Source organism: Phyllostomus discolor, chromosome 3, assembly GCF_004126475.2.
Source record: "Phyllostomus discolor isolate MPI-MPIP mPhyDis1 chromosome 3, mPhyDis1.pri.v3, whole genome shotgun sequence".
NCBI classification, from domain to species: domain Eukaryota; kingdom Metazoa; phylum Chordata; class Mammalia; order Chiroptera; family Phyllostomidae; genus Phyllostomus; species Phyllostomus discolor.
In genome coordinates this window covers 111240671-111268634 of record NC_040905.2, presented here as the reverse complement: position 1 = coordinate 111268634, position 27964 = coordinate 111240671, and the positions used below count along the sequence as shown (strand labels likewise).

At 43.4% G+C, this 27964-nt stretch overlaps 1 protein-coding gene across 1 annotated transcript in view; it reads right to left on the bottom strand.

Annotated features, from left to right (window-relative positions):
* Positions 1 to 26485, bottom strand: part of LOC114502677 (ectonucleotide pyrophosphatase/phosphodiesterase family member 7-like) — a 34990-nt gene extending 8505 nt beyond the window's left edge. The window contains exons 1-2 of the mRNA XM_036020951.1: positions 26169 to 26485; positions 8400 to 8545 (exon numbers count right to left, since the gene is read on the bottom strand). Coding sequence (XP_035876844.1) covers positions 8400 to 8545; positions 26169 to 26415 — 393 coding nt within the window. The 5' untranslated portion in view covers positions 26416 to 26485. The remainder of the gene's footprint in view (positions 1 to 8399; positions 8546 to 26168) is intronic.
* Positions 26486 to 27964: the final 1479 nt, after the last annotated feature.

Genomic DNA, 27964 nt, shown 5'->3' with positions numbered 1-27964 from the left:
GGGCCTGGTGACCTTTACCCCTCTGTCAGGCCATGGTCATCTAGGCAGGGCAGCAAATTATAGCCAACAGGAAAAGACTCCCTACAATCTGTCACAGACTCCCTATAATCTGTCACAGGAGTTGCTAATATCTCTTTCTTCTCCTTGTCTCCAGAGAGTAAACCAGGGAAGGGTGTGTGAGTATCTGAAGGAGTAGAGAGCATAGGCCATGCTCCTTCTACCCCAGGCTGCTGGGGCCACCAGGGGATCTGTAGAGAGGATAGGAGACCCGTGGGGAGGGAAGCTATGATTGAGTTTTGAGATGAAGTTTCCACCATGAGCAGAACTGGGTCTTCAGCAATGAGGCTGCTTTAACAACACAAGTGACTGCAAAGTCATGAGATATTCTTAAGTGATCTACTCGCCAGCAGGAAGGTGACTTTTGAATAAAGTGTGGTAAAACAGTTTGGAAAAGAAAATACTTTTCGGTATGCTCACCAATGTGTTAACAATGAGATGGATACATTACTAAGTAGGTTCTGTTTTTACAAAGCAGCTCCTTAACCAGGAATGGGCGCATAGCAGGTACTCAGTAGATTTTTGGTTTTAGTGAATGAATGGCCTGCTTATTTGGGGAGCATATACTTTCCTTCATCTCAGCTAAGCTATTACCTTGAGGGTTTTTGTGACACACCCTGTATCATCCAAGATTTGGATATTCTGAAAGAACACTCTGAAGTTATTGGTTTTAGAATAACCAAGGGATGGTGTTAGTGTGACTATGGTATGTTGATCTGGTATGGAGATAAATGATTAGGAAGAATAATGGCTCCTGGGTTATGGCTATTTTGTCAATAAGTGAACAGAAAAGTATAATCAAGAGTAATACCAAAATGTCCCATGTATGTTTGGGAAGTAAGAAAGCAATTTGGAAATTGTAGGGGATGCTAAGGGTGTCCCACACAGATCCCCTTACTGGGCCAATACACTCACACTCATTTCTGTGAGTGTGGCTGCTAATGACTCTCCGCTACCTCATTATCTGGAAAATTACCCTCACTCAAGTAGCCAAGTCCTGTCTCACCTGGGAAGGTGTCCCATTGTGCTCCTCCAGCAGCAGGGGCCTGTGGCCAGTGATTGACTGAAGGGAGGACATAAGATCAGCTCTCTGGCCCCAGGGAGAGATAACTTTGTGGTTCAATTTATGCTCCAGAGCTCCCCGTGAGGTCAGGCTGAAGCTGGTCTCCAGCTGGGACCATGTCCCACTTAGTCCTTTCCCTTGCCCTGTCAGTTTTCCTTATTCCTGCCTCCTGAGACCTCTCTCCCAATGCATTACATGAACTGAATCCCTTCCTCAGGATCTGCTTTCAGGAAGCTTGACCTAAGACACAGTCTTAATACTAAATACTTTGCAAGGCTCTAGGAGTCGTGCTATCCTTAGCTATAGGTGAAATATTATCCCCTCCACCCTCCAGCATTCATTTTCTATTATCCCATTTTCCCTAAAGTGCCTTCTCCAATATGAAATCATCTTGATTTGTTTACTTATTTACGGTCTATTTCTCTCTTCTAGTGACATCAGGGGATATGTCTATCTTGTTGACCGCACTTTTCCTGGGAATTAGAACAGGCTTGGCTCAGAGTAAGTGCTATTGATTAAATGCATGCTGAGTGAGTGAATGAATCATATCTTCTTTTGTAGGCATAAAACCCATCCTGTTCTCACTCCTGATTAACTTATACAAATAGTTACAGAAACTCTCTTTTGGGTTCTACCATCTTATTTGTAACCTCCACAGGTAACACATTTCCTTTCTGATAATAGAATTTCTATGGTTGGTTTAACTTGCAAATCCTCTAATATTTATTTATTGCATTTTTGATTGGCAATCAACATAATTCTCAGTTTTTAGTGATAGTGCTTTGTTTAACTTACATATAAATTGACTTTGCTCTGAAGTATGGAATCACTGGAAGGATGACACTTCTAACATTTTGTAGAATGTAGTTTGGCTATTTTATTATTTAGAATAGCTGACATGGATATCCTGAAGGACTTATGTGGCCCTGCCTATCCAGTAGAGTTCCTGATGTTTGCATGTTAAGTCTCAGATGTTCCTAACTTGGAACTGAATTGTTTTCTTGTGCCATATTCACAACACACACCTTTAAAGATATTCTGAGCTGTAGTCTTAGGAAACTATGATTTTTCTCACTTGGTCCCATAGGAATTTTAGGAGCTGTGCTGCTCTGTGAGATGAGCTCCAGAGAGAAATGTGTGTGAGTGCACACACACACACACACACACGACTCTGTTTATTTGGGACTCAAGATAATCAAAAGTGCTATTTTCAACAAATACTTCCGAGAAATAATCTGAGCCCTTAATTGGATGCAAAAGAGTTGGTATTTACTATTCTACCCTTTAATTAGCATAATCAGTGTTTCCAGTAGCAATAGCAATTGGAAAATCGCTAATTTTATTAGGTTCATTATTCTCCCTTAGCGTAATGTCGCATCAATGTGGCTATTACTTTTAAGTTGCTTTTTAAAAACAAGAGCTGGTACTTCCTACCAGGAAATCCTGACTGTTGGGTTTTAAACAGACTCACCAAACTCTTCAGAACGAATAATTAGAGGAAAAGTTTCCATTTGGTTTTGCATTTTATCTTGTCTCTTCCTTTAGGTGAAAGAATTAATGTCACAAGGCACACGTTTTATGAATGTGCTTTGGTGGGGAGTATGTGTGGCTGAGGAGAAGGAGTTTGTTACTCATTCCAGGGAATGATTGAGTGGATAGAGATGGGCTCCATGTGTTTGAAATTAAAAAGCCAAAATTGGTTCTGGGTGTTTTTATTGCTTTTCTGTGCTAATAAGGAGTCACTGAACAGAAGGCAGTTAGACATTCAAGATTCTGTTTTCTTCCCCTCCTACCCTTTTTGGAGGAGAGGTTGTTATTCTCAGAACCTTTATGATGCACAATAAAGACAGGGTTTAGGTCAGTATTTGGATGCATTATTTTGTTATTCTAGGCACATCTTGCTCACAGCTCTTCCAACTTTGGAAACTATTGTCTAGGAGACCTGGCTTACAATGAGAACCGAGAACTGTAGCTGCCCTCCCACCCTCTCCTCAAGTCCCCTCCTGGTAGTCACCTACTGTAGTCCTGTTACAGACTCTTGGCACCAATGAAGATCTCACTCAGATCATCCTCTGCCATGTCGCTGCTTAATACACTCTGTAGCTTCTCCACAGAGAGGCAAAGCATGCCCCTAGGTTTTTATGGTTTTCCTAGGTTTTATAGTCATGGCTGCCTGCCTTTCTCTGAGAATTAGAATTTGTGAATGTGGTGACATACCTTGGCCATTGATCATATTCAGTTTTGGGGGGTGCTCATTGCAAATCTGCACAATAGAGCCTCTGTTTACACCCTGACCATTCGTGAAGTGCTGCTGGAATGCGAGTATACTTGTGGGCTGTGAATAATGGACTCAAAGGTGGTCAGGGATCCTATCTTTTATGCATCATCCACCAAGGCTTCTCATGTATCTTGATGGACTCCAGCAGCATTAGTGTCACCGATGGAAAACATTTTAGTCACATTAAAGGTTCATGTATCAATCTCCACAAAGCTCACTGGGAAGGGACTTTGGAGAAGGATGGGTTTTCCTAATGATGGATATGGGGCAGGCCCCCTTCCTCCAGCCCTGCCTGGCAATACAAATGTGCCACTGAATGGCATTTAGGGCCAGCAGTCCAGCTGTTCCTGGGGCACTGGCCTGGGGCTGCTGGTTTAATCTGATTGAAGCAACTTTTCTGCCAGCCCCTCAGGGAGCTTGCTGATGGCCCTGGCCAGTGGCAGGAGCTGCCAGTGGCAGAATGAGATATACCAACTTGACATTCACATGCCAAATGAGTGGTGTGCTGTCAATTGCCTGGCCCTGCACCAGATCCTCTTTCTGCACAATGACTTATGAATTAAACAAAAAGGAAAACAACTCTGATTATGAATTGGGCAGAAGGAAACAAACTCCTGCAAATAAATGGCAATGAGACAAGAACCATGAGTAAAAAAATAGGAAAGGAGAATGCTACCAGAGGCCTCATGCCAGCGAACAAATACTATGGCAAGAGACTAAAGAGGTCTTCGGTTTAGAATAGTGAATTAAAGAAGATGGTCCAGACCTCTCTAGCAGCTAGGCATGTAGCAGATTTACTATGAAGTTCATGGCTAAGTTGTTCATGGCCACAGAAGTAATATTATGTCATGATTAAGTATTAACAGTGGCTGAGCCCAGGGTGGCTTTATGTATGTATGTATGTATGTATTTATTAAATATTTTCTTTTAAATGATATTTTATTATTTAAATTATTACAGTTGTCCTGATTTCCCCCTTAGCCCCCCTCTACTCAGCACCCCCCACTCCCTCAGGCATTCCCCCCACCATTGTTCATATCCATGAGTCATGAGTATAAGTCCTTTGGCTACTCCATTTCCTATACTGTACTTTACATCCCCATGGCTATTCTGTGACTACCTATTTGCACATCTTAACCCCCTCACCTCTTCACCCATTCTCCCACACCCCTCCCATTTGGCAACCATCAAAACACTCTCCATATCTATGATTCTGTCTCTGTTCTTGTTTGCTTAGTTTGTTTTTCAGATTCAATTGTTGATAGATATGTATTTTTTTTGCCATTTTATTGTTCATAGTTTTGATCTTTTTTTTCCTTAAATTAGTCCCTTTAATATTTCATATAATAATGGTTTGGTGATGATGAACTCTTTGAGTTTTTTCTTGTCTGGGAAGCTCTTTATCTGCTCTTCAATTCTAAATGATAGTCTTGCTGGGGAGAGCAATCTTGGCTATAGGTCCCTGTTTTTCATGACTTGGAATATTTCTTGCCAATCCCTTCTAGCTGCTTTCTTTTGAGAAATCAGCTGACAGTTTAACGGGATCTCCCTTGTAGGTAAATCTCTGCTTTTCTCTTGCTGCTTTTAAGATTCTCTCTTTATCTTTAGTCTTTGACATTTTAATTATGACATGTCTTGGAGTGGGCCTCTTTGCAACCACCTTGTTTGGGACTCTTTGTGCTTCCTGGACTTGCACATCTATTTCCTTTACCAAGTTAGGGAATTTTTCTTTTATTATTTTTTCAAGTAGATTTCCAATTTCTTGCTCTTTCTCTTTTCCCTCTGGAACCCCTATGATGCAACAGTTGATATGCTTGAAGTTGTCTCAGAGGCTGCTTATACTGTCCTCATTCTTTGTATTCTTTTGTTCTTTTATTGTTCTGATTGGTTGTTTTTTTGCTTCCTTATGTTTCAAATCATTGATTTGATTTTTGGCTTCATCCACTCTACTGTTAGTTCCCTGTAAATTGTTCTTTATTTCAATTAGTATACCCTTCATTTCTGACTGAATCTCTCTTTTATGCTCTTGAGGTCCTCACCAAGTTCCTTGAACATCCTTAGAAATAGTGTTTTGAACTGTGTGACTGATAAATTGCTGATCTACTTTTTGTTTAGCTCTTTTTCTGGAGTTTTGATCTGTTCTTTCATTTGGGTCATGTTTCTTTGTCCCCTCATTTTGGCAGCAACCCTGTGTTTGTTTCTATGTATTAGGTAGAGCTGCTTTGACTCCATGTCTTGGTAGTATGGCCTAATGTAGTAGGTGTCCTGTAAGGTCCAGTGGCACAGCCTCCCCAATCACTCAAGGTGGGTACTTGAGGTACACCCTTTGCATGGGCTGAGCACACCCTCCTCTTGTAGTTGAGCTTTTGTTGCTGTTGGCAGATCAGTGGGAGGGATTTACCCAGACCAGTCAGCTGCAAGGATTGGCTGTGACCACTGACCACACACCTCTACCCTCTGTGGAGGATCAGCTGTGCAGGGGCAGGGTGGTGGTGCTCCAGTGTGGTCTGTAGTTGTCCACTGGGTGTGCTAGCCCTGGGGTTTCCTGGGTGGTGTAAACCAAGATGCCCCCACCTCTGTTTTTCCCAGGGCCACCCTGCCTGAGCTATAAAGCAATCTGAGATGGCTGTTACTTATTCTGGGCTTGGAGACTCCCAGGCAAACCCAGGCTGGCTATGCTAGTGCTGGGCCTGGGGCTCACTGAGGCCTGCTGCTGCTTTTTTGATAGTATTTAGGAAGTTGTGAACTTGAGCCAAAATCAGCCATTCATGTGGGAAAACAACTTGGGTGAGCCTGTAAGTTGGGTGGGATAAATCTCTGGGGATCTCCCAGGGGGATCAAACAGTGTTAGCCTTATTGATGGAGTCTCAGCTGTGGCACAGCTTGCTGATTCTGTCTGGGGAGGGTTTAGAAAAGGGAAAATGGCCTCTGCTCTCCTTGATGCCAGACACTTCAGTTCCTCCCTGTATGCCACTGGTTCCTTCAAGCTGCTAACCTGGTGCCAGAACTCAGAGGGAGTGAGTCTGAGTAGGTGAGTCTGTGTGTGGGTCCTTTAAGAGCAACTGCTTAAGGCTCTGGAAGTTTCTTCCACTGACTTAATCCCCGCTGGTTTTTGCAGCCAGAAGTTGTGGGGACTTATCTTCCTGGCCTTGGAACCCTGGGCTGGGTGGCCTGGTGTGGGGCTGAGACTTCTCACTCCTGAGATATCCCTTCTGAACTTTTATCCACATTGTGGGCAAGGGACCAGCCTGTACTGCATCTGCACCTCTCCTACCAGTCTGGGTGGATGTGGTTTCTTTAATTCTGTAGTTATCAGACTTCCGTTCAAGTTTGTATCTGACAGTTCTAAGTGATTCTTGTTCTATATTTTAGTTGTAATTTTGATGTGGTTGTGCAAAGAGATGAGCCATGTCTGCCTATGCTGCCATGTTGACTGGAAGTCTCTGATTCTGGAAGCCAGCTAGGCAGTTGTGGAATCCGTTGGGAAGGCTGCCAGGCATAGCATTCTGGAAACCTCTAGAATGGACTGAAACTGCTGTTCCACAAGCAGAATTTCTTCTTCCGGGAAGGCTTAGCTGCCCAGGGTGAGTTTAAATTTCAGCTCTGCTTCTCACTAGCTTTGCGTCTTTGAGAAGTTATGGCACTGCTCTGTGCTTCAATTCACTCATCTGTTAAATGGGTGTAAATCATACCTGCCTCAGAGTTGTTACACATTAATATATGTAAAGTACTTAAATCAGTCCTGGCTCATAGTGTTATGAGCATAATTTTCTTGGAAAGACAGAATTTATTTGTGTAGTCTATGCCTCAAAGTTTAAAAAAAAATTACAGAAGAGTTATAGAACAAAATGAACATGAGGTAGGATAGGCTCACTGACCACCCACTGTGATTCTTCTAGAGCTGCGTTGTCCAATAGAGTAGCCCCTAGCTACAATGGTATTTAGATTTAAATCGAAATTAATTAAACTTAAATACAATTAAAATTAAGTTCCTCAGCCTCAGTAGCCATATTTCAAGGGCTCAATACTACATGTGGCTAGTGACTTTCATATTGGATATGCACAAATAGAACATGCCCATCGGCATGGAATGTTTCATGGGATAGTTCTGGCCTAGGGCTGACCAGCTGAAGAAGTACTGAAATGATTCAGCCTCCATTCAAAGGCATGACTGATAGTTTTTGAGCATTTAAATCTAAGTACTTACAGGCATTATTTCAGTTAATCCTTCCAAAGACTATGAAGCAAGGACTCTGACAATCCTTATTTTACAGATAGGGCAACTCAAGCACAAAGAGGAGGTCATTGCCTAAGGTTGCATTATACCACCTTGCAATGTGACATGCTTAGTGTGGTCTTGGAGCACAGATATAGAACCCCGGATAGTTTTGGAGCAAAGGTTGATGTCTTGCAGAAGAAGAAAGAGGACCTATTCTGAAGTGACAACTGGAAGCTCATTGAGAAAATGCAAAGCTGTCAATGGGTTTTGGGCTGGGAGTTGAACACAGCTCTGATTTCTGCCTTTTCAAAGCAATAATGAATGGCTACTGGAATCCTTTCAAGTGAATGTTCTCATTAGGGCTTTACATGGCCTGAAGATGAATTAAATGGTCAACTTCATTCTTAATGGCTTTTATGCCTAAGTCAGAGGAAGTGTATAAACAGATATTTATTAAAGAGCTGCTGGGTCCAGACTATATGGTGAGCCCTGGAGATACAATCATACTTAAGCCAGTCTCTGCCCTCACTTGTCCATCCATTACAGCTAACACTTACTGAGCATTTCCTCTGTACCTACTGCTTTTTGTGCATATCTCACTTAATCCTTACATCAAATCTATTAAATGAGCACATCATCATGATTCCTATTACACATTTAGAGGAAAAAAACTTAGAGAGGTGAAGTCACTTGCCCAAGGTCACACATCTTCTAATCTCCATCCCACATGCTGTAGAATGAGAGGCAAAATCCCTGGAAGCCAGCCTAGGGTTTCCGACTACCTGTCTCTGGGCTGTGATCCAGAGGGGGAGAACGCCATTGTCCCACCACTCAGTCTTGTTCTGTGTGGTCTTGAAGGAGTACTTCCAGCCTGTCTCAGTGTTGAACATCATGTTGTGAATGACTCCGTGATCTTCAATCCAGCGACCTTGGGGATAAAAGAGGGAAGGTGTAAGTTTTATGAACAGGTTGCTAGAAGTATTAATGTGGTTGTAAGACCACCCCCCACCCCCAGCCCCTGCACAACCAACATCCTTTTGGTTGGTCTATGTCTTCTGGTGGAGTATGACTCCAGATGGCCACCCTCGGATTTCAGATTTGTTTTTCTGGTGGTGCAAATATTGGTAGCCACAAAGGAAGTGTAATCACATCTCACATATGTCAGATTGGATCTGCTCCTGGAATAGACTTCACCACCCAGGGGGAAGCTGATGTTGGCTGTGGAAATTGATTAGGGAGGGAGGAAGGCAGGGCATAGGGAGGCTAGGTTTCTTGGGTTATTCTGCATCCAGAAGCTGAGAGCCTGGGATTTGGGTACTTCCTGTGAGATTATTTTTCTTATCTTCTGTGTGTGATAATTTGATTCAATATTTAACATCCAGTCGGCCTGTCTCTCAGCTAACCTCCCAGGGTTTCTCCTAGGGCTCCCATGGGCTGTGCTGTTTGAGGGTACCAATGGAATCAAGAAGGATTTCTAGACATAGATGAGTGTAGACTTATTTCTATCTACTTGAGGGAGGAAGATAGATGTTGGGGAATTCAAGTAAGCTAGATTGTTCTGAAAGACACAAAAATTGAACAAAGTATGAAAAATCCCTGTGGTCTTACACTGAGCCAGGGAAAGGGGGAGTGCATATGGGGGGCAGTCTAAGGGGAGAACTGGGATCCTCCTCCCCCCACCTCCTGGAAAAGAGACTCTGGATGACCCTACTGACTGTAATAAGATAGTGATGATTTCTCTCATGTCCAAGGTAAACTGAGGCAGAGCATTCATGATCATGCGACAGGGAAGGGAAAAACTCTCTGCTGGATCAGAGTCACCACCAGGCTGCTGGTGGGTAAAGTCCCCCAAGGGTGACCAAGGCTTTCAACTGGGATGGTGCAAAAAGAGTTGTTGCTGTAAAGCTTCAAACACTTGTTTTGCCTTGTAGGTAGGCCGGATAGCCAAGCACATGTGGCATTACTGGAAAGAACTTGTGTTGCTGCCAGGGTTTGGGACCTTTCAGTGTCAAGATTCTTGGTGAAGGATCAAATCAGATTGTCAGCAGAGGAAGGCCAGTGACCTAGAGTCCACGAGAGCTCAGTGCCAACCCTGACATGATGTCTGAACTTGCTGTGTGAACTTGAGCAAGCACCTAACCTTCCTGGCTTCCTGGCTTCCTGGCCACCCAGGAACAGGGGTAGGTTTATGTAATGGAATCATGGCACACATTTACCAGGCCATGCTCCCACACCTCTCCCAAGTCTCCTTAAGGGACATTAATTCATGTAATTCTACCAGTAGCCCTGCAAGTAGGTATTGCTATAGTTCCCTTTAGAGATTTCTCCCTTTATAGGAAATTGAGGCATAAAGTTTGCTTAAGGTCATGCAGCAGAGCTGGGTTTTGAACCTGGGAGGTTTTGTTATAACCCATGCTTTTTTTGTTATTTTATTCAGGTAAAATTCCCATAACTTAAAATCAAGCATTAACATTTAAAGTGTGTAATTTAGTGATATTTTGTGCACTCACAGCACTATGAAATAATTACCTTTCCAGTTCCAAGATATTTTCTTTTTCTTTTTTTTTTAAGATTTTATTTATTTACTTCCAGACAGAGGAGAAGGGAAGGAGAAAGAAGAAAGAGAGGGAGAGAAACATCAGTGTGTGGTTGCCTCTCATACCACCCCCCTACTGGGGACCTGGCCCTCAACCCAGGCACATGCCCTGACTGGGAACCAAACTGGTGACCATTTGGTTTGCAGGCCTGAGCTCAATCCACTGAGCCACACCTGCCAGGGCCCAAGATATTTTCATCACCCTCAATGGAGACCCTGTATCCATTAGCAGTCACCACCCCCCGCCCCCCGCCGCCATTCCACTATTTCCTTTCCCTGTTGGCCACTAATCTGCTTTCTATCTCTATGGATTTGTCTATTCTGTACATTTCATAGAAATTAAATCATACAATATTGACTTTTTGTGCCTGGTTTCTTTTACTGAACACAATGTTTTCCAGGTTCATCCATTCTGTAGAATGTATCTGTACTTCATTCCTTTTCTGGCTGAGTAATATCCATGTGTGGATAGGGCAGAATTTGTTTACTCATTCATAAGTTGATGGACATTTGTGTTATTTACATTTTTTTTGTCTATTGTGAATACTGCTGTTAGGAACATTCATGTACAGGTATCTGTTTGAGTTTCTGTTTTTCTTTTGGGAGCAGGCTTGCTGGTTTACATGGTAACTCTGTTTAAGTTTTTAAGGAACTGCCAAACTATTTTCCACAGTGGCTGCACTATTTTACATTCTCACTAGCAATGTGCAAGGGTTCCAATTTCTCCACATCCTCAACATTTGTTATTTTTATTTAAAAATACTTTATTGATTATGCTATTATAATACTTCCACTTTTCTCTCTTTGTGCCCCTCTGCTCAGTAACCCCATTCCCTCCAGCAATCTCACCCTTTAGTTCATGTCCATAGGCCGTGCATATAAATTCTTTGGCTTCTCCATTTCCTATACCATTCTTAACATCTTCCTGTCTACTTTGTACCTACTAATTATGTTTCTTAATCCCTGCATGGTTTCCCCCACTCCCTCCCTTCCCCTATCCAGCTGATAACCCTCCAAATGATCTCTGTATCTATGATTCTGTTTCTGTTCTGGTTGTTTGCTTGGTTTGTTTTTTTTAGATTCAGTTGTGGATAGTTGTTAAATTTTGCCATTTTAATGTTCATAGTTTTGATCTTCTTCTTTTTCTTAAATAAGTCCCTTTAACATTTCATGTAATAATGGCTTTGTGACGATGAACTCCTTTAGCTTTACCTTATCTGGGAAGCACTTTTTCTGTCCTTCCATTCTAAATGATAGCATTGCTGGATAGAGTACTCTAGGTTGTAAGTCCTTGCTTTTCATGACTTTGAATACTTCTTGTCAGTCCCTTTTTGTCTGCAAAGTTTTTCTTGAGAAATCAGCTGACAGCCTTATGGAAACTCCTTTGTAGGTAACTCTGCTTTTCTCTTGCTGCTTTTAAGATTCTCTCTTTATCTTTAACCTTTGGCATTTTAATCATGGTGTGTCTTGGTGTGGTCCTCTTTGGGTCCAACTTGTTTGGGACTCTCTGTGCTTCCTGGACTTGCATATCTACTTCCTTCACCAAGTTAGGGAAGTTTTCTTTCATTATTTTTTCAAAAAAGTTTTCAATTTCTTGATCTTTCTCTTCTCCTCCTGGCATCCATATAATTTGGATGTTGGTAAGGAGATGTCCCAGAGGCTCCTTATACCATCCTCATTTTTTAAAAATTATTTTTCCTTCTTGTTGTTCTGGTTGAATGCTTATTTCTTCCTTATATTCCAAATCATTGATTTGAATTCCAAACTCATCTCCTTCACTGTTGGTCCCCTGTAGATTTTTCTTTATTTTTTTTAGTGTAACCTTCATTTCTTTCTGGGTCTTTTTTTATGTTGTTGCTGTACTCAGGGAGTTCTTTGAGCACCCTGGCCATCAGTGTTTTGAACGCTGCATCTGGTAGGTTGGTTATCTCTGTTTCATTTAGTTCTTTTTCTGGGGTTTTGTTCTATTCTTTCATTTGGGCCCCATTTCTTTGTCTCATCAATTTTGCAGCCTCCCTCTGTTTGTTTCTGTGTGTTAGGTAGAGCTGCTTTGACTCCCTGTCTTAGTAGCATGGCCTATTGTAGAAAAGTCACCTATAAATTGTGTGGGGCAGAGCCTTAGATAATTGCCAGGGTGGGGTAACCTGCTTCACTGCTTTGTGGCTTTTTTAAGGGGGAGGGCTTGGAGAAGTGACAATGTCACTGCCTGGCTTCTGGAGTTTTGTCCCGCAATCACCCTGTGTGACTTGTGCCCTTCCAGCTGTTGCCCTGGGGCTGAATCCTAGAGGGGGTGAGTCTGCGTATGTTTTAAGTCTATGAGGGCCCTTTAAGTGGAGTCTCCTGAAAATACAGCAGTTTCTTCCACTGGTCCAACTCCCACTGGTTTTTACAGCCAGAAGTTATGGGGATTTAGTTTTGTGGTGTGGGAAACCTGGGCTCTGTGGTCTGGCCTGGGGCTGGGATCACTTGCTCCCAAGGTATCCCTCCCAGTTTTTATCTACCACATGTGAACGTGGTTCTGCCTGTTCTGCAGCTGCTGCCTCACCATGCCACACTTTGCCTCCGCTCCTCTCCACCCATCTCCACCCCTTCTACCCTTCTGGATGAATGTGGCTTCTTCAAATCCTTGGTTGTTGGGTTTCCATACAGCTTGAATTTCTGACTGTTCAGGGTGTTATTTGTTTTGAGGTCTAGTTGTAATTCTTTCTGTGTTTGCATGAGGAGGCGAAGTTTGTTTACCTATGCCTCCATCTTGACTGGAAGTCCCCCTTTTTTTTTAAGGTTATGACCAAACTAGTGGATGTGAAGTGCTATCTCATTGTGATTTTGTCTTGCATTTCTCAATGCCAGATGATGTTGAACATCTATCTACAACTGGTGCTTTTAATCTCTCTGCTATTCTGTCTCTCAGGAGTGGGGGTTGAATACCTTGAGTGGGATACTTTGTTACTGGTAGGCAGAGGCCATAATGGGCAAGAACTTTTCAAGCCTTGCAAATGGATCATGGAAGCCTTCTGAAATCTACAGTGAGCCCTCTTCCTGTTACCATGCCTGAGTTTTCTCATGGCCAAGCCATGCCACATTCCAGCAGATGAAATGGAAGCACAGAGATAATTCACACAGGGAACAGCTCTATTTTGCCTCTTATTTTTTTAAAACCCGTGACATCTGAGATTCTGTTCTATATTCCTGCCCAACAAAAAGCAAATCACCCTGGGATTACAAACACCTGCCATTTCACCTATTGTAGCATTTCTCCATTGTATTTTCTACTACCAGTATTAGACTCAATTGAGGTGCTTGTTAAAACACAGATTCCCTGGTCCCCCATTCTAGCCCGTGTTGAATCCTCACCTCTGGCGTGGCCTCTGGAGCCTGTGTTCTAACAAGTCAGTGGTTTTAGTGCCTACCAACTTGTCAGAACAACTGGCTCAGGGCCTTTAGTCATTTATGCATGCATGTTAGTCATTCACATACATGCATTAATTCTAGCAGATTGCTCATTACAGAGGAACCAGAGGTAGGGCAGGCAGCCACCAAAACTTGGCTTACTCCAGTGTCTGGGAAAGCTTGAGACCCAGATTCACTGGGAGGGCTTGGAAGAAGGGATGGGAAAAAACAAAGGAGGCCATGGCCAGAGGAATTTCCCCCTCCTGTACCTTAAGGATGCTGCTTGGATGCCCTGGGACCTAGAGGTCAATTATAATTTCAGTTAAGTAGACTAGTCTGCGATCCAATCATAGAATCCATTTTGCCTTCAATGTGATGTTACCCAAGTTTCAAATGACTAAGCTAAAATGAGCTCAAAAAGCATGACCCTTCCATTCTGCAGCATGGCTAGTCTCAGTAATTGCACAAAGGGAACCATCTCTGTGGTGTTTGGGTTATTTCCACCCTGACACTTAAAGGCATGTTCTAAATCCATCCAGCAACTGGGCACCACTAATGACCCAGTAGAAGTTTCCACTGCCCCTTTGATTTCTCCTTCCTGCTGCTCAGACCTCTTTATCTTGGTCAAGGGCCAGTTCTGGTATGTGGACGAAACATGACAGAAGAGAATAAAAGCAGAGAAAGGAACAGCAGTAGGGAACAGCGTTCACATTTTACTTAAATTGCATTTTCTACTCTGGAGACAACCAAGAAACTGGCTAGAAAAACTACATGAAAGGTATGCTGTTGGTTGTGCCTGGAGTTCCAGAAGCTGCGAAGAAGCGGGTTTCACTGGAGTCAGAAGATGCTGCCCTCACTGTAATACAATCCTGTGCAAGGAGAGCTGGCCTGGAGGGGAGGGTTGGTCTTGGCTCTTGCATACGCTTGCTCTTTCTTTCTGGGCCTCAGTTTCCCTCTTTGTAAAACAAGCAAGGTTAATGATTTCCAAGGGCCTTTCTGGCTCTCTTATTGAGAGTCTGTCATCTATGTCCCTTCAATGTCTGGTGATATGGGTAATTATGCAAGTTAAACAGGAAGTAGGATGAGCTCTCCTCCTGAATAAGATTCCTGCTGCTTGCTAATTATGCTTTAATCAGGGTACATTGCAGACTCCCACACCATATCAGTTCTGGCAAGGTGCAGATAAATTCACCCAGCCGAACATTTCAGGTCTGGGAACAAACCCAGATAGATGCAACTCCTTTTCTTGGTTTTCAGGGACCAACATTTATTTCTCATGCTTACAGGGTGAATTTAGGAAACCATGAAGTCCAGAGTTTGACCCAACTTTTCCTTTCTCCTCTCTTTCTGAAATATTTTGAACCAAGTGCATCCTAGATTGTCTCATGATATTTACAACTAAGGGGCAAAAGGGAGAGTTAAAAGTATCTTCTGGACTACCTGCAGTGCTCACAGATACCTTCTCTTAGAGTCTCCCTGTTCATAGTCCTGCCTAAAGGTGGGTCTAGGCACCATATTTGTACCATGTGACATCTCCTCCCTATATTCAATTGGTTGGCATGAAACCCAATTCTCTCTCTCTCTCAAGACATGAACCAAGAGACACAGTAGCTAATCAGCCAGTGGTGGGCTCTGCTGTCTACCATGGTTGACCATGAACAAAAAGAGAAAGAGAGTTGTGAGTGAGAAAAGCAGAGATAAGAAAGTCCATGGGGCTGATGAGAAAGACCACTGGGCTTCTGAGAACCAGAAAGGGGACGTTGCCATTCTCTAATTTACCTCTAACTTGGTTCTCATATCCATGAGCTTGCTCATTAGAGCCTTGCAATGTGGTCCTTTTGAGTTAGCATGAATGGATTTCTGTTTTATAACCATTTTTCTCTGATATCACAAAGAGTAGGGCAGTGCCTCATTTATTTTGGTATCTGCCTGGCACAAAGCATAGGGCTTTACTCTTAGTAGGTGTTCAACAAATGTTTGTTGAATTTAATTGAATAAACACCCTCCCACCTTCTGCCCCATTTGTAGATGGCCAGGTGAGATCTGAACAAATGGAAAGCAGAACTTGATTTAGTCCAAAGTCATTTTGGGAAAAAAATACTTCAGTGGAATTAAAATAAACGATGATATAATTTAATAACTCAATAAGAGCACCCCCCCCAACATTTCCTCAGCTTCTACCTACTAATTTTCAGGTGGAACAGTATATATTTTTACAAATAGTCCATTAGGGCATTGACATACTTTCATGCATTCACTTACTTAACAGTAACTTCAGGACCTACTATGTTTGATTTACTAATTCCTTTGACCCAATCTACCATGTGAGCTATAAATGTATCTTTATTTGCCTTTTAATTTGTGAGGTCCAGTGCTTCATTAAGTGCATATTCCCAAAACCAAAGAAGAAAATTTTATTAACCACCTTGTATAAAATCAGTGAGGAAGAACAGCTGCCAAATCCAGTCGACCAATCACCTTAAATCAACCCAGTGCTCCAGTCTTGAGCAAACAAGCTCATCCAGAACCACCATCGAGACACCGATGCAAAAACAGTCCCACTGGGGCTCAAAACCACATTCACCCCAAGCCTACAACCCTGAGTGCCACCTATTGATAACATAACGAAGGTATTGAAATGAGAACAGGTGCCCCAGTGCACCAATAGAAATTTAATACCTTATCAACTTCCACTATAGAAATGAGGCTGGACTCCAACACTAGCACCAGATGATGGCAGCTTTTTTCTGGATGGAGAAAATAAAACCCTAGAGCATCCATTTTACTAATTTGGTCTTGCTCATGAGTAAATGCAAATGAAAAATGCTGATGCTGCTTCTTTTTGACATTGCTTTTTAATTATGGCCATCAATAGATAATTTTATCCTTGAACAAAACTTGAGAATGGCCCTAAGGCAGAGGCACAGTTTCTCAGGAACTAGGTAAGCAGAGAACGGGCTTTCTTACCCCTACCTCTCCCTCTAATCTACAGTCAGAACAGAAAATGCTATCTCTTCAAGGAGCTGGAAGCAGATGAGCTGTCCTTGAGTTTTGTCTGGGAACCCTACTGACACACAGTTCTACTTTTGGCCTGACTTACTGGCCACTGTCAAAGAGACAGGATCTGTCCTTGCTTCTGCCATTTTTTCTCACTTTACTTTTCCCTGTTTACCACTGTAGTGGGCTGAATGAATGGTACTCCCTTTCCCTTCAAAGATATGACCATCTTCTTATCCCCAGAACCTGTGGATGTTACCTTACTTGGGAGCAGGGTCTTTGCAGAAGTAATTAAATTGTGGATCTTGAGATGAGGCGATGAGGGCTCTAAACCCAAAGACAGCTTTCTTTATAAGAAGCAGAAGAGGAGAGGACACAGACAAGAGGAGGCAATGTGACTAGGGAGGTAGAAACTGGAGTGATGCTGCGACAAGCCAAGGAATGCTGGCAGCCACCAGGAGAGGCAAGGAATGATTCTCTTCCAGAAACTCTGGAGGGAGCACACCCCTGCTGAAGCCTCGGTTTTGTGTTTCTGGCCTCTAGACATTTTGTTCCTTTAGGCCACCAATTTACGGTATTTTGTTACAGTAGCCTCAGGAAAGTAATATGCTTGTGCTCTCAGTCTCAAGTGGTTCCTGCTTCTCTCACTCAAGATTTGGAGTTGAGAGCAGTCATGATTTTTTGCTTGGTTGTTGTGGTGTTTTGGGCTGAACCTTCCTCTTGTGTGATCCATGGACCCTTAGTGTCAGCATCACCTGGGAGCTTGTTAGACTGTGGACTCTCAGACCCCAGTTCACACCCACTGAGCTAGAATCTGCATTTTAACCAGATTCCCAGGTGGTTCGTATACATGTAATTTGAGTAGCATTAGTAGGAGAGACTCTGAGGTGGCAATTAGATCTTTTCTCCACTTGCAGGAATTCTAGTTTCTTCAAGTTAAGTCTGTTAAATACAGCATGGAGGTTATATAAAAACCACATCAACCCAAACTCTTAGATTAGAAATACATGCTGATGTATTATGGATGCAATAACATGATGCCTGACATTTGCTTTAAAAGATTCCAGAAAGAAAGGAGGAAGGAAGGAATTATGAAAAGGGCATTGGGTGGGGATGATGGAACTAGGTTTTTAAAATGTGGAGAAATTCTTGCATCTTGGTGCTGGGTACACGGCAGTTTATTCTTCAATTTTCTCTGCTTTTTTTTTCCTGCAGAAATTTCCATAATGAAAAGTTAGGAAATACTCTGGTTTCTCAGCCTTGTTTTATTTTCCATTTTTTTACTATTTGTTTTTTTTCTCCCTTTGTGGAAATGAAGAGACATTTTTTTGTCTGTGGTTTCTTTGCCCTGTTTGCCTGTGTTTTGGGCTTTGTTGACTTCCAGGACTTTTTGAGTGGGAAGCTATTGCTGAGGAAGTAGGATGGGAACGGATTAAGGTTTACAGTATCTTCTGATTAGGTTCCCAACAACATCTGCTGGGCTTGTATTGTTACTGGCAGCAGGAATTTGATTTTCTGTCTCTTTCCCTTACCTCTTGAAGACTTCTTTTTCCCACTGGCTAGATTGTCATATATGTGATCTTTGGCTGTCTGATTTACATGTGATTTGCATATTACATATTTATTCCAGGGGTTCTCAACTAGGTGATGATTTGGACCCTGAGAACCATTTTGTCAATGTCTGGAGCCAATTTTGGTTGTTATAACTGGGGGGAGGGATACTGCTGATATCTACTAGATAGAGGCCAGGCTTGCTGCTAAATATTCTGCGTTGCACAGGACAGCACCCCCCAGGACTCCGCCCTGTCAAAGAATGATCTGGTCCGAAATATCAATATCACTGAAGTTGAGAAACTCTGATTTACTGCCAATGATCATCCAAGTACATTTGACTACACTTCCTTTGCTCCTGTCTCATGTAGAAAGAGAGGTAGACTCATGATTGATTACATATATGAGAAATTTTTACCTCTTATAGTTTGATTTTGGGATGGAATGTGAGTGATCATTTGTGCAAGTTGTGCCCCGCACACCTCCAGGGGGCACCACCCACATATTATTTATGAAAATTCAGCACCCCAGAATTGTGCTGTACACAATCTATATGACTATAAGTGGTTGCTCTGGTTTTGGGGTTGTCTGGGGGTAGGGAGTTCTGGAACTGAGAGAGACAACTTCTGGTCAGTGGGGGTCTTGAGGCTATCATCAAATGTCCTTTCAAGACAGGAAAAATGTCAAACAGAGAGGGCCTCATTTTTATTATTCCTGACCATTGTCTAGTTACAAAGCATCTCCTTTATACCCTAGGGCCATATCCATTTGACTAGATCTAAAATTGTCAAATTATAATATCATGGCTTATGCTTATGATAGATTTTGTCTGAAACATAGCTGTGATAACTTCTTAATTTCAGTCAGTTCCTTGGGGGAGAAAATATATTTACACTGCTGTCATAAGACTTCCTATCCACCCACCACTTGTTTGGCAAGATTTCCTTAGTTTCAACAGTGTAACTTACTGTTACTGGTCCTCAATCACTTTGCAATAAAAACTGAGATTGCAGAAATGTTCATTGTCATTACTAGTGATGGAGCAGTAAGTACAGGCTTCTCAAGAGAGAGATAGAATTGGGTGATTTCAACTAGCACCATGAGCTGCTTAACCCTCAGAGACTGGCTTTTCATTTCGGTGAGATCTTAGGGGGTCTCAGAGTTCAGGCAGACAGGGGGGCAGTGATGGAAGATGTCTGTTTGCATGTGTGATCACCAAATCCATGCCTTGTGGGCAGCCCCACAGATAGAGTTTTGATTTCTTTGGGACTGAGTACTGGGTCGCCAGACTGAAAACCCCTTTTCTTGCACCGTCAGGCCCAGGCTGGTGTAGTGGACTTCTGTCATTTCTGCCAGTCCTTCTTCACTTGCTCCTCCCTCTGATAGTAATCCCTGATTTTCTACTGGGGACTCACCAGCCTACAGTTGACAGTCCATATGCTTTTAGTGGGGCTTGCCTCCCCCTACCCTGACCTGGGGGTGGGCATGAGGTCCCAACTTGGGTGTTCAGCATCATTTCACCCCTGTAGCCACAGCCCTTGGTTATGAGAAGCTGATTGGCCAATGAGGGTCATCTTGGAGATTTTGTGGTCACTCTTAGGGAAAAAAGAGTGGCAGAAGGAGAGGGAAAGGGAGAGAAAGAGAGAGATATATCATTTTGATGACATAATTTGAGGATCTTGATATAGCCATACCTGAAGTTATCAGTGAATTATGTGTTGTATGACTGTTATGAGTTGAATTGTATTCCTTGAAGAAGATATGTTGAGGCCCTAAACCCCAGGACCTCAGAATGTGACCTTATGTGGAAATAGGCCATTGCAGAGATGATGTCATACTGGAGTAGGACGGGCCCCTAATCCAAATGACTGGCGTCCTTATGAGAAGATGGCCATGCAAAGACAGAGACACAGGGAGAACTCCATGGATGGGATGGAGGACTGTAGTGATGCACGCAAGCCAAGAAACACCAGAGATTGCCTGTGAGCCACAGGAAGCTAAGAAGAGACAAAGAAGGGTTCCCTACAGGTTTCATAGGGAGCATGGCTCTAATGAAACTGATTTCAGATTTTTGTCCTCCAGAATGGCTAGACAACAAATTTCTATTGTTTGAAGCCACCTAGTTAGTGGCATTTTGTTATGCAAGCCTTAGGAAATATACAAAAGTAGTTTCAGATGAATAATCCTCTTTATCTGCTTCCTCCTTTGCCCTTCTTCTTCTCCTTGTTTCTTAACTTTTCTTTAAAATTATCATTACCATCATCGTCAACATCCTTCTCCTCATCATTTTGTCCTAAGCAGCAGAAAGGGCCTAGTACTAATGTGGCGACACACTGTGATGTGGGGTGTCCAGCCTCTTTGGTTACTCATTGCCCTTCTTGCATTAGCCCCTGGGGCTCAGAGGTTAGACAATAATTCTGGGGGCTTTCTGGAGCTCCGCTCTGGGGCACCATCCCATTTACTGTTGCCTTTAAACAAAGGCTAATGCTCACCTCCTGGTTACCTATTTGAGGTAGGCAGAATTCAAAGATAGCCCTCAAGATTCCTGCACCCCCCCATATACAGGCCTTATTTAATTCTCTCCCCTTGCAAATGGGCATTACCTATGGCTTGCTTCTAACCAGTTGTACATGGAAAAATTGAAGGAATTTTGCAGATGTAACTGAGGCTGCTAATTAGTTCACTTTGAGTTACTCAAAAGGGAAATTATCCAGCATGGGTCTGACCTAATCTGATGAGCTCCTAAAAGGGGGTCTAGAGGAGAGAGAGACTCTCTCCTTCTGGTTTTAAGGAAGCAAGCTGCCTTCCTTGAGTTCTTAGTTGCAAGGAAATGACTTCTTCCAAAGGCCAGGTGACTTGGGGGAAGACTCCAGCCCCACCAACACCTTGATTGCAGCCCTGTGAGACCCTGCGCAGAGGACCAAACTCAGCCATGCTCAGACTCCTGATGTATGGAAACTGAGACATAATAAATGGGTATTGTTCTAAGCTGCTAAGTTCATGGTCATTTGTTACACAGCCATAGAAAATGAATACATCTTTCAGGTACTGTGGTCAAGCCCACTTCGTGAATGCATGGCATGGAGGTGGGGAAATGGAGCCAGGTGGAAGGAAGAAAACTATATTGGAGGAAGTTATGGCCCATCCAATGAGTGAAGGGAGAAACTCGATGAATACGCAGGCCTGTCCAGTGCCCAGCCTTGGGGAGCTGGAGGGAGAATGTTACCCCACAGCCAGGTCTTGCTGCACTTGGAAGCCATGATCCTAGACAGAGATCCCTTCCCCCTCTTGTAGGTGGTGCTGAGAGGCAAACACTTGGCAGAAAAACACATACTCTTTGTGAGGATGAAAAGATTTTCTTGAATGGAGAGATGATAAAGTGGGATATTTTGAATTAATAGCTAGTTTAAAAACTTCTCTGTCCTTTAGACGTTCCTTAATTCAAACAGCCAGGACTTCTGTCCTCCATGCCTCAAGGAAAGGATGCCATGGGAGGAAATGTAGAAAGCAGAGACTCCTCTGGCTTTGGAGTTTCACAAGCTTGATTCCTTATGAGAGCCATAGGGGAGTTGGGGTGCAGAGAAAGGCTTGGAGGACACAGGTGAGTAAGAACAAATCTCCCCTGTCTGATGCCCTGAGCTATCAGAGAAAGGAAGCAGAGGTAGAAGGATCCCCAGGTAGGTGGCTCTTGGTCTTTCTCTGTGGTGGAACTACAGAGAAACAGAAACAAGCCCCAGAAAAGTCTGTGGGATCTGGGAGCACATGGGATATGAGCTTGTGTTGTGGGACAAGCCCTGGAAAGATGACAAGATGCTGGAGACATTTAAATGTCTATTTGCCATTGTTCCCACTGCCTAGCCCAGTGGACATGCTCCAACAATAATCGTCCAATGAAAGAATGCACATAGCAAGAGCGCTGTAAAAATACTCACCAGGAAGACGTTCTTCACCAGCAGCAGGGAAAGCTGATAAGGGTCATGAGATTCTGACTCCCGTGAAGGCTGAGATATCTGCACACCTGGCAGCCCCAAAGCACAAGGAGGTCCTGCTGCCCAGATGAAGACCCTGGTAGCCCAGAATTCTGACGTGGGCAGCCAAGTCAGCTATGCTTTAGGAGTGGTTGTTCCTGGGGCTGTACCTGGGGCATGGCCTCTCCAGCCTTGCTCTCTGCCTGGGACCACCTGGTCCTTGTTCTTTGGACTCTGTCTAGGACACCCAGAGGGGTGACCCTGTGGCTTCTCAGACCTGAGCCCTTGTTGGAGCTGTGCCATTCTACTTTGCAGCTGGGATGTGAAGCAGTGCAGCAGCTCCCCATCATCACCTCTCTCCTGTGTTAAATTGCCCAGAGGTGTTATTAAGAACACCAGTGAATTAGCTGTTGGGCCAGAGAGACTCTTTTATCATAATTTGTGTCAGGCTGACCCCCTGGAATCTGATGAGGTCTTTGGGTGCTGGCAGCACCAATTTTTAACCATTATTTTTTTCTATTACAGATGATTCTTTTCCACATTGGAGTCAGACAGAGGTCGGCTTGAGCCTAGCTCATGAAGATTAATATCAGTGGTTTTGCTGGGTCCAGGGTTGCCTTTCTTTCATTAATGCAACATATTCAGCATATATTCTCATTGCCTGGAAGCTTGAGGATGGGCAATATTCAAAGGGGTTTGGAATGATTGCTTAATTAAACCAAAGATAACAGAGGGCTGTAGTCATGCTGGAGGGCAGGGATGGAAAACCCACTGTCTGAACTGTTCAAGGCTCAGTTTGAATACTGCTCCCATCCCAGGGAAGATTGGTAGATTCTGTGAGCCTCAGATATTCCACCTGTAAAGTAGGTAACTGTCCTGACTCCATATCACTGTTATGAAAATTGAAGGACATGATATTTTTGATACCTGCTGGGCATTTTTGTAAGCCAAGTACTGGGCTCAGTCACTCAGCAGTGGTTTTTCAGCTGGGGACACTGGACAACGTATGGAGACATTTTTGGTTGTCACAGTGGGAAGAGGGAGTGCTTCTGGCATTTCGTGGGTGGAGACTGCTTAACATCCCATAGTGCACAGGACAGCCCCACCACAGGGAATGATCTGGTCCCAAATGTCCACGGAGAAACCTGTTTTAAAGTTCACAAGGAGTGAATCCTGTTCAATAAATGGAAGGTCTGGTTACGAATAAGGAAAACACAGGAACGTGCTTTCTTTACAATGGGTGGATGTAGAAGATTATTTTCAGTTATAACACTTTGTTTTTTCTAGTCAGTATGTTCACATGGTCCAAGATCTGAAAGGTACACAGGGCATACATACAGTGTAAATTCTTCCTACTACTCGGCCCCTTCCCTGGAGGAACCAGTGGAAATTGTTACCAATTTCTTGTTGATTCATCCAGAGGTCCTCTATGCATCTAGAAGTAATTGTATGTGCATATATCCACATATACATTACATGCACATATATATGCATACTCCACACATTCTCTGCATCTTGCTTTTGTTACTCAATCCATCTTGGAGGTAGCTTCTTATTGGGCACCAAGACCTTCCTCATTTTTTTCTTTTTCTTTTTTTAAAGATTTTATTTATTTATTTTTAGAGAGGGAAGGGAGGGAGAGAGAGAGAGAGAGAGAGAGAGAGAAACATCAACGTGCGGTTGCTGGGGGTTATGGCCTGCAACCCAGGCATGTACCCTGGCTGGGAATTGAACCTGCGACACTTTGGTTCACAGCCCGCGCTCAATCAACTGAGCTACGCCAGCCAGGGTCATTTTTTTCTTTTAATGGTGACACAGTATGCCATACTGTGGATATATTTTATTTAGACACTTCCCTCTGGATGGATATTTTCTTTTTCGGTCACAAGCACTAATGCAATGAATAACTGTGTAGGTACATGGTTTCCCAATGTATAGCTATATATATCTGTAGGATAAAGTCCTACAAGTGCTATTGCCAAATAAGAAAGTTCCTGCATGTGTGATTGTGTTGGAAGTTGCCAAATTACCCTCCACTGGAGCTGTTCTGTTTGTAGTCCCCACTGGCAGCAAATGTAGTAGAGAAGTTGAGGAGATTTTGTAATTTTTAAAATTTGCTCTCACTGTTTATATCTTCTCATCAAAACACTTCTGGGAATAAATAAGTAGTGGATGAGCCTTATACTGTTTTGTGCCCATCATATTCTCAGTGTCTAGGGGCCCAGCATCTGCTGACAGGAGTTCTTTTAAGCATTATGAAGTTAAAGTCGACGGGAAGTGGCATTTGCTTTCTCCAGAAAAGGGCTATTTAGTTCCTGCTTCCTGGTGCTAATAGTTCCCAAATGACTAGCTTCTCAAGGAGTTTACATGTAGGAAAATCTCTCTCAGCAAATCTCCCTCTGAGTGTCTGTTCAGCTTTATTTTTAAAGTTTCTGATTTGAGGGCCCCTTTGAGAGTCTGAGGAAGCAATAAAACCCTCTCCCCGGAAAATGGCACCAGCAGTTTGCACGTCCTTCAGGGAGTGGCTCTCAGGATAGGAGAGAGGCTCATGCTGCCAGGCACCCCTCCCTGCCCCTTCCCCCCGAGAGAGGTCTGCAGATTCCTAGTTCAGAACTGGGCAGAACCAGTTCTGTATGGCCAGGGCACCCTGGTTCCAGGCCTGGCTCCTCCCTTCCACACTGCCTGGCCAGGTGACTGGGCAGGCACTTCCTCAGCTTTAGTTTTCTCATCTGTGGAATGGGGACAACACTGCTTTGCAGTAGTGTATTAGAGACAATGAAGGCAAAGAACCTAGCACAGTACTCGACATCAAGCCCATGTCTGAGAAATGGAGCTATTGTTATTCTTATTACAGTGGAGTGCTTTGTGATGGGGATTCTGGAACAACCATGTTCCTTCTTGTCACAGAGACCTCACACATGCTGTTCCCTCTGCCTAGAACACTTTTCTTTCCTCTTGTCACTCGAGGTCTCTTTCTCTTGCAGCTCAACTGTTCCATCTCAGAGACCCCTTTCCTACCTCTCCAATTTCAGATCACCTTACTCTGGCCATCTTCTTCTGGAGAAACTCTCCTTTTCCTTCTTGGTGCCTCTCCAATTTGTACTGAGATCCATTAGTCTGTATGCTTGCCTGATATGTGTCTGCCCCAGTGGACTACATGCTCTAGGTGAGCTGGGAGGACTTGAATAGGCAAGGGTCCTGTGGCAGGTGGGACTGAGTGGAGGCACAGGTAGGAGGATTTTGTGAGATGGAGGGAAGCACTCGAGGGGAAGAGAGATGAGAAAGGCCAGGAGAGACCAGGGGTCAGGATGTGGGGACCTTCTGGGCCACAGGAAGGCAAAATTTGCATTCTCTTCTAGAGGGTTAATCTGCCAGTATTAAGCAGGGTAGTTGCTTGATCTAATTGAGTTCTTTAAATTGTAAGGTTTGATTATTATTATTTTGTATTCTCACTTGAGAACATGCTCATTAATTTTAGAGAGGGAGAGGGGGAGAGAGAGAGAGAGAGAGAGAGAGAGGGAGAGAGAGAGAGAGAGGGAGAAATATTGATGTGAGAGAGAAACACCAATCAGCCACCTTCTGCTTGTGCCCTGACTGGGACTGAACCCACAGGTATGTGCTCTTACCAAGAATCAAATCTTTCATTTTATGGGATGATACTCCAACCAACAGAACCACATTGGCCAGGACAAGTTTTTATTATTTTTATAAAATTCTTTTAATAATTTACTTTAAAGAAAAATCATCAGCCACTGTGTGAAAGGCAGGGTGAGGGTGAGTGTGGGCCTGGGGAGCAAGGAGATCCCTTAGGGGACTGCAATCCTAGTCCTGATCTGTCTGTAGGTCAGGGCTCCATAGCCCATGGGTTTCTAGAAACTGCCCTGAGATCCCAGGGTATTCTAAGTGAGCGCTTCTTCCAGGGAGTGCCCCAAGTTACACGAGCTGCCTTGGTCTCTCTGGAGCTGAGCCAGAATGGGCTCTCCCTCAGGGAATGACAGATGCCAGGGACTTCCACCAGCATTAGTGGACTGACTGCAGGCAGAACTTACCTGAGATTGTGGTGAAGTGGGACGGGGAGGTCATTGTCACGAAGGGTGGGGTGAGGTACTTGGCTTTCACGCCCTCCCGGGCCAGGCGGTCCATGTTGGGGGTGTCCACATCCTGGTCGTAGTCCCAGCGGAAGCCATCAAACGAGATCAGAAGCAATTTGTTGAAGCTCTTCTTCCCAGGAATGGGGTGGCTGCTGGCCAAACCCAGTAGAATGGACAGCAACAGCCCAGGGACCCTGAACCCCATCGTGCTGTGAGAGCCTCACGCGCGCACATTGCAGAGTTCATGGGCCGGCTCCTATTTTCTCCCTTTTTTATCTGTGGTTGAACAAAGTTCAGATTGATAATTCTGCCCCAGCTCTGCTGAGTGTCAAAACACCCAGACTGTAACAGGGTGGTACATTTTCTATGATGAGAACGTTCTGGAAATAGTGGTGATGTTTGCACAATCTTGTGGATGTACTTAGTGCTACCAAATTTTATATGTTAAAATGGTAATAATGGTAAATTTTATGTTACATGTACTTTTACCCTGATGAGAAAAGTCAAATCGTGTGAAATATTTTGGACTCATATTAATTCCACTGCTGTAAAGATTTGGGGAACAAATTAGATCGGTGCTTTCGTTTGCTCAGTGCATCCTGTTTTATAGGGAGAACAAATGACTGGTTATTATGATTATGAAAACAGCATGGATTAAGTACCCATAAGGGCTGGGAACTGTATATACATGATCTATTCTATTTAATTATTATTTTTTAAATCTCAGGAAGCTGCACTGGCTGGTGTGGCTCAGTGGATTGAGCACTGGCCTGGGAACCAAAGGGCTACTTGTTCGATTCCCAGTCAGGGCTCATGCCTGGGTTTGTGGTTGCTAGAGAGGCAACCACACATTGATGTTTATCTCTTTTTCTCCTTCCCTTCCCCTCTGTATTTTTCAAAAGATATATTTTATTGATTATGCTATTACAATTGTCCCATTTCCCCCCTTCACTCCCCTCCACCCTGTACACCCTCTCCCATCCACATCCCCCATTTAGTTCATGTCCATGTGTCATACCTATAAGTTCTTTGGTTTCTACATTTCCCATACTATTCTTACCCTCCCTCTGTCTATTTCCTACCCACCATCTATGCTACTTATTCTCTGTACCTTTTACCCTCTCTCCTCCTCCCACTCCCCTGTTGCTAACGCTCCATGGGATCTCCATTTCTGTGGTTCTGTTCCTGTTCTAGTTGTTTGCTTAGTTTCTTTTGGTTTATGTGTGGTTGTTAATAATTGTGAGTTTGCTGTCGTTATACTATACATGTTTTCTATCTTCTTTTTCCTAGATAAGTCCCTTTAACATTTCATATAATAAAGGCTTGGTGATGATGAACTCCTTTAACTTGGCCTTATCTGAGAAGCACTTTATCTGCCCTTCCATTCTAAATGAGAGCTTTGCTGGATAGAGCAATCTGGGATGTAGGTCCTTGTCTTTCATGACTTGGAATATTTCTTTCCAGCCCCTTCTTGCCTTGAGGGCCTCTTTGTAGAAATCAGCTGACAGTCTTATGGGAACTCCTTTGTAGGTAACTATCTCCTTATCTCTTGCTGCTTCTAGGATTCTCTCCTTCATTTTTATTTTGGCTAATGTAATTATGATGTGCCTTGGTGTGTTCCTCCTTGGGTCCAACTTCTTTGGGACTCTGAGCTTCCCAGATTTCCTGGAAGTCTATTTCCTTTGCCAGATTGGGGAAGTTCTCCTTTAGTATTTGTTCAAATATGTGCTCAATCTGTTGCTTTTCCTCTTCCT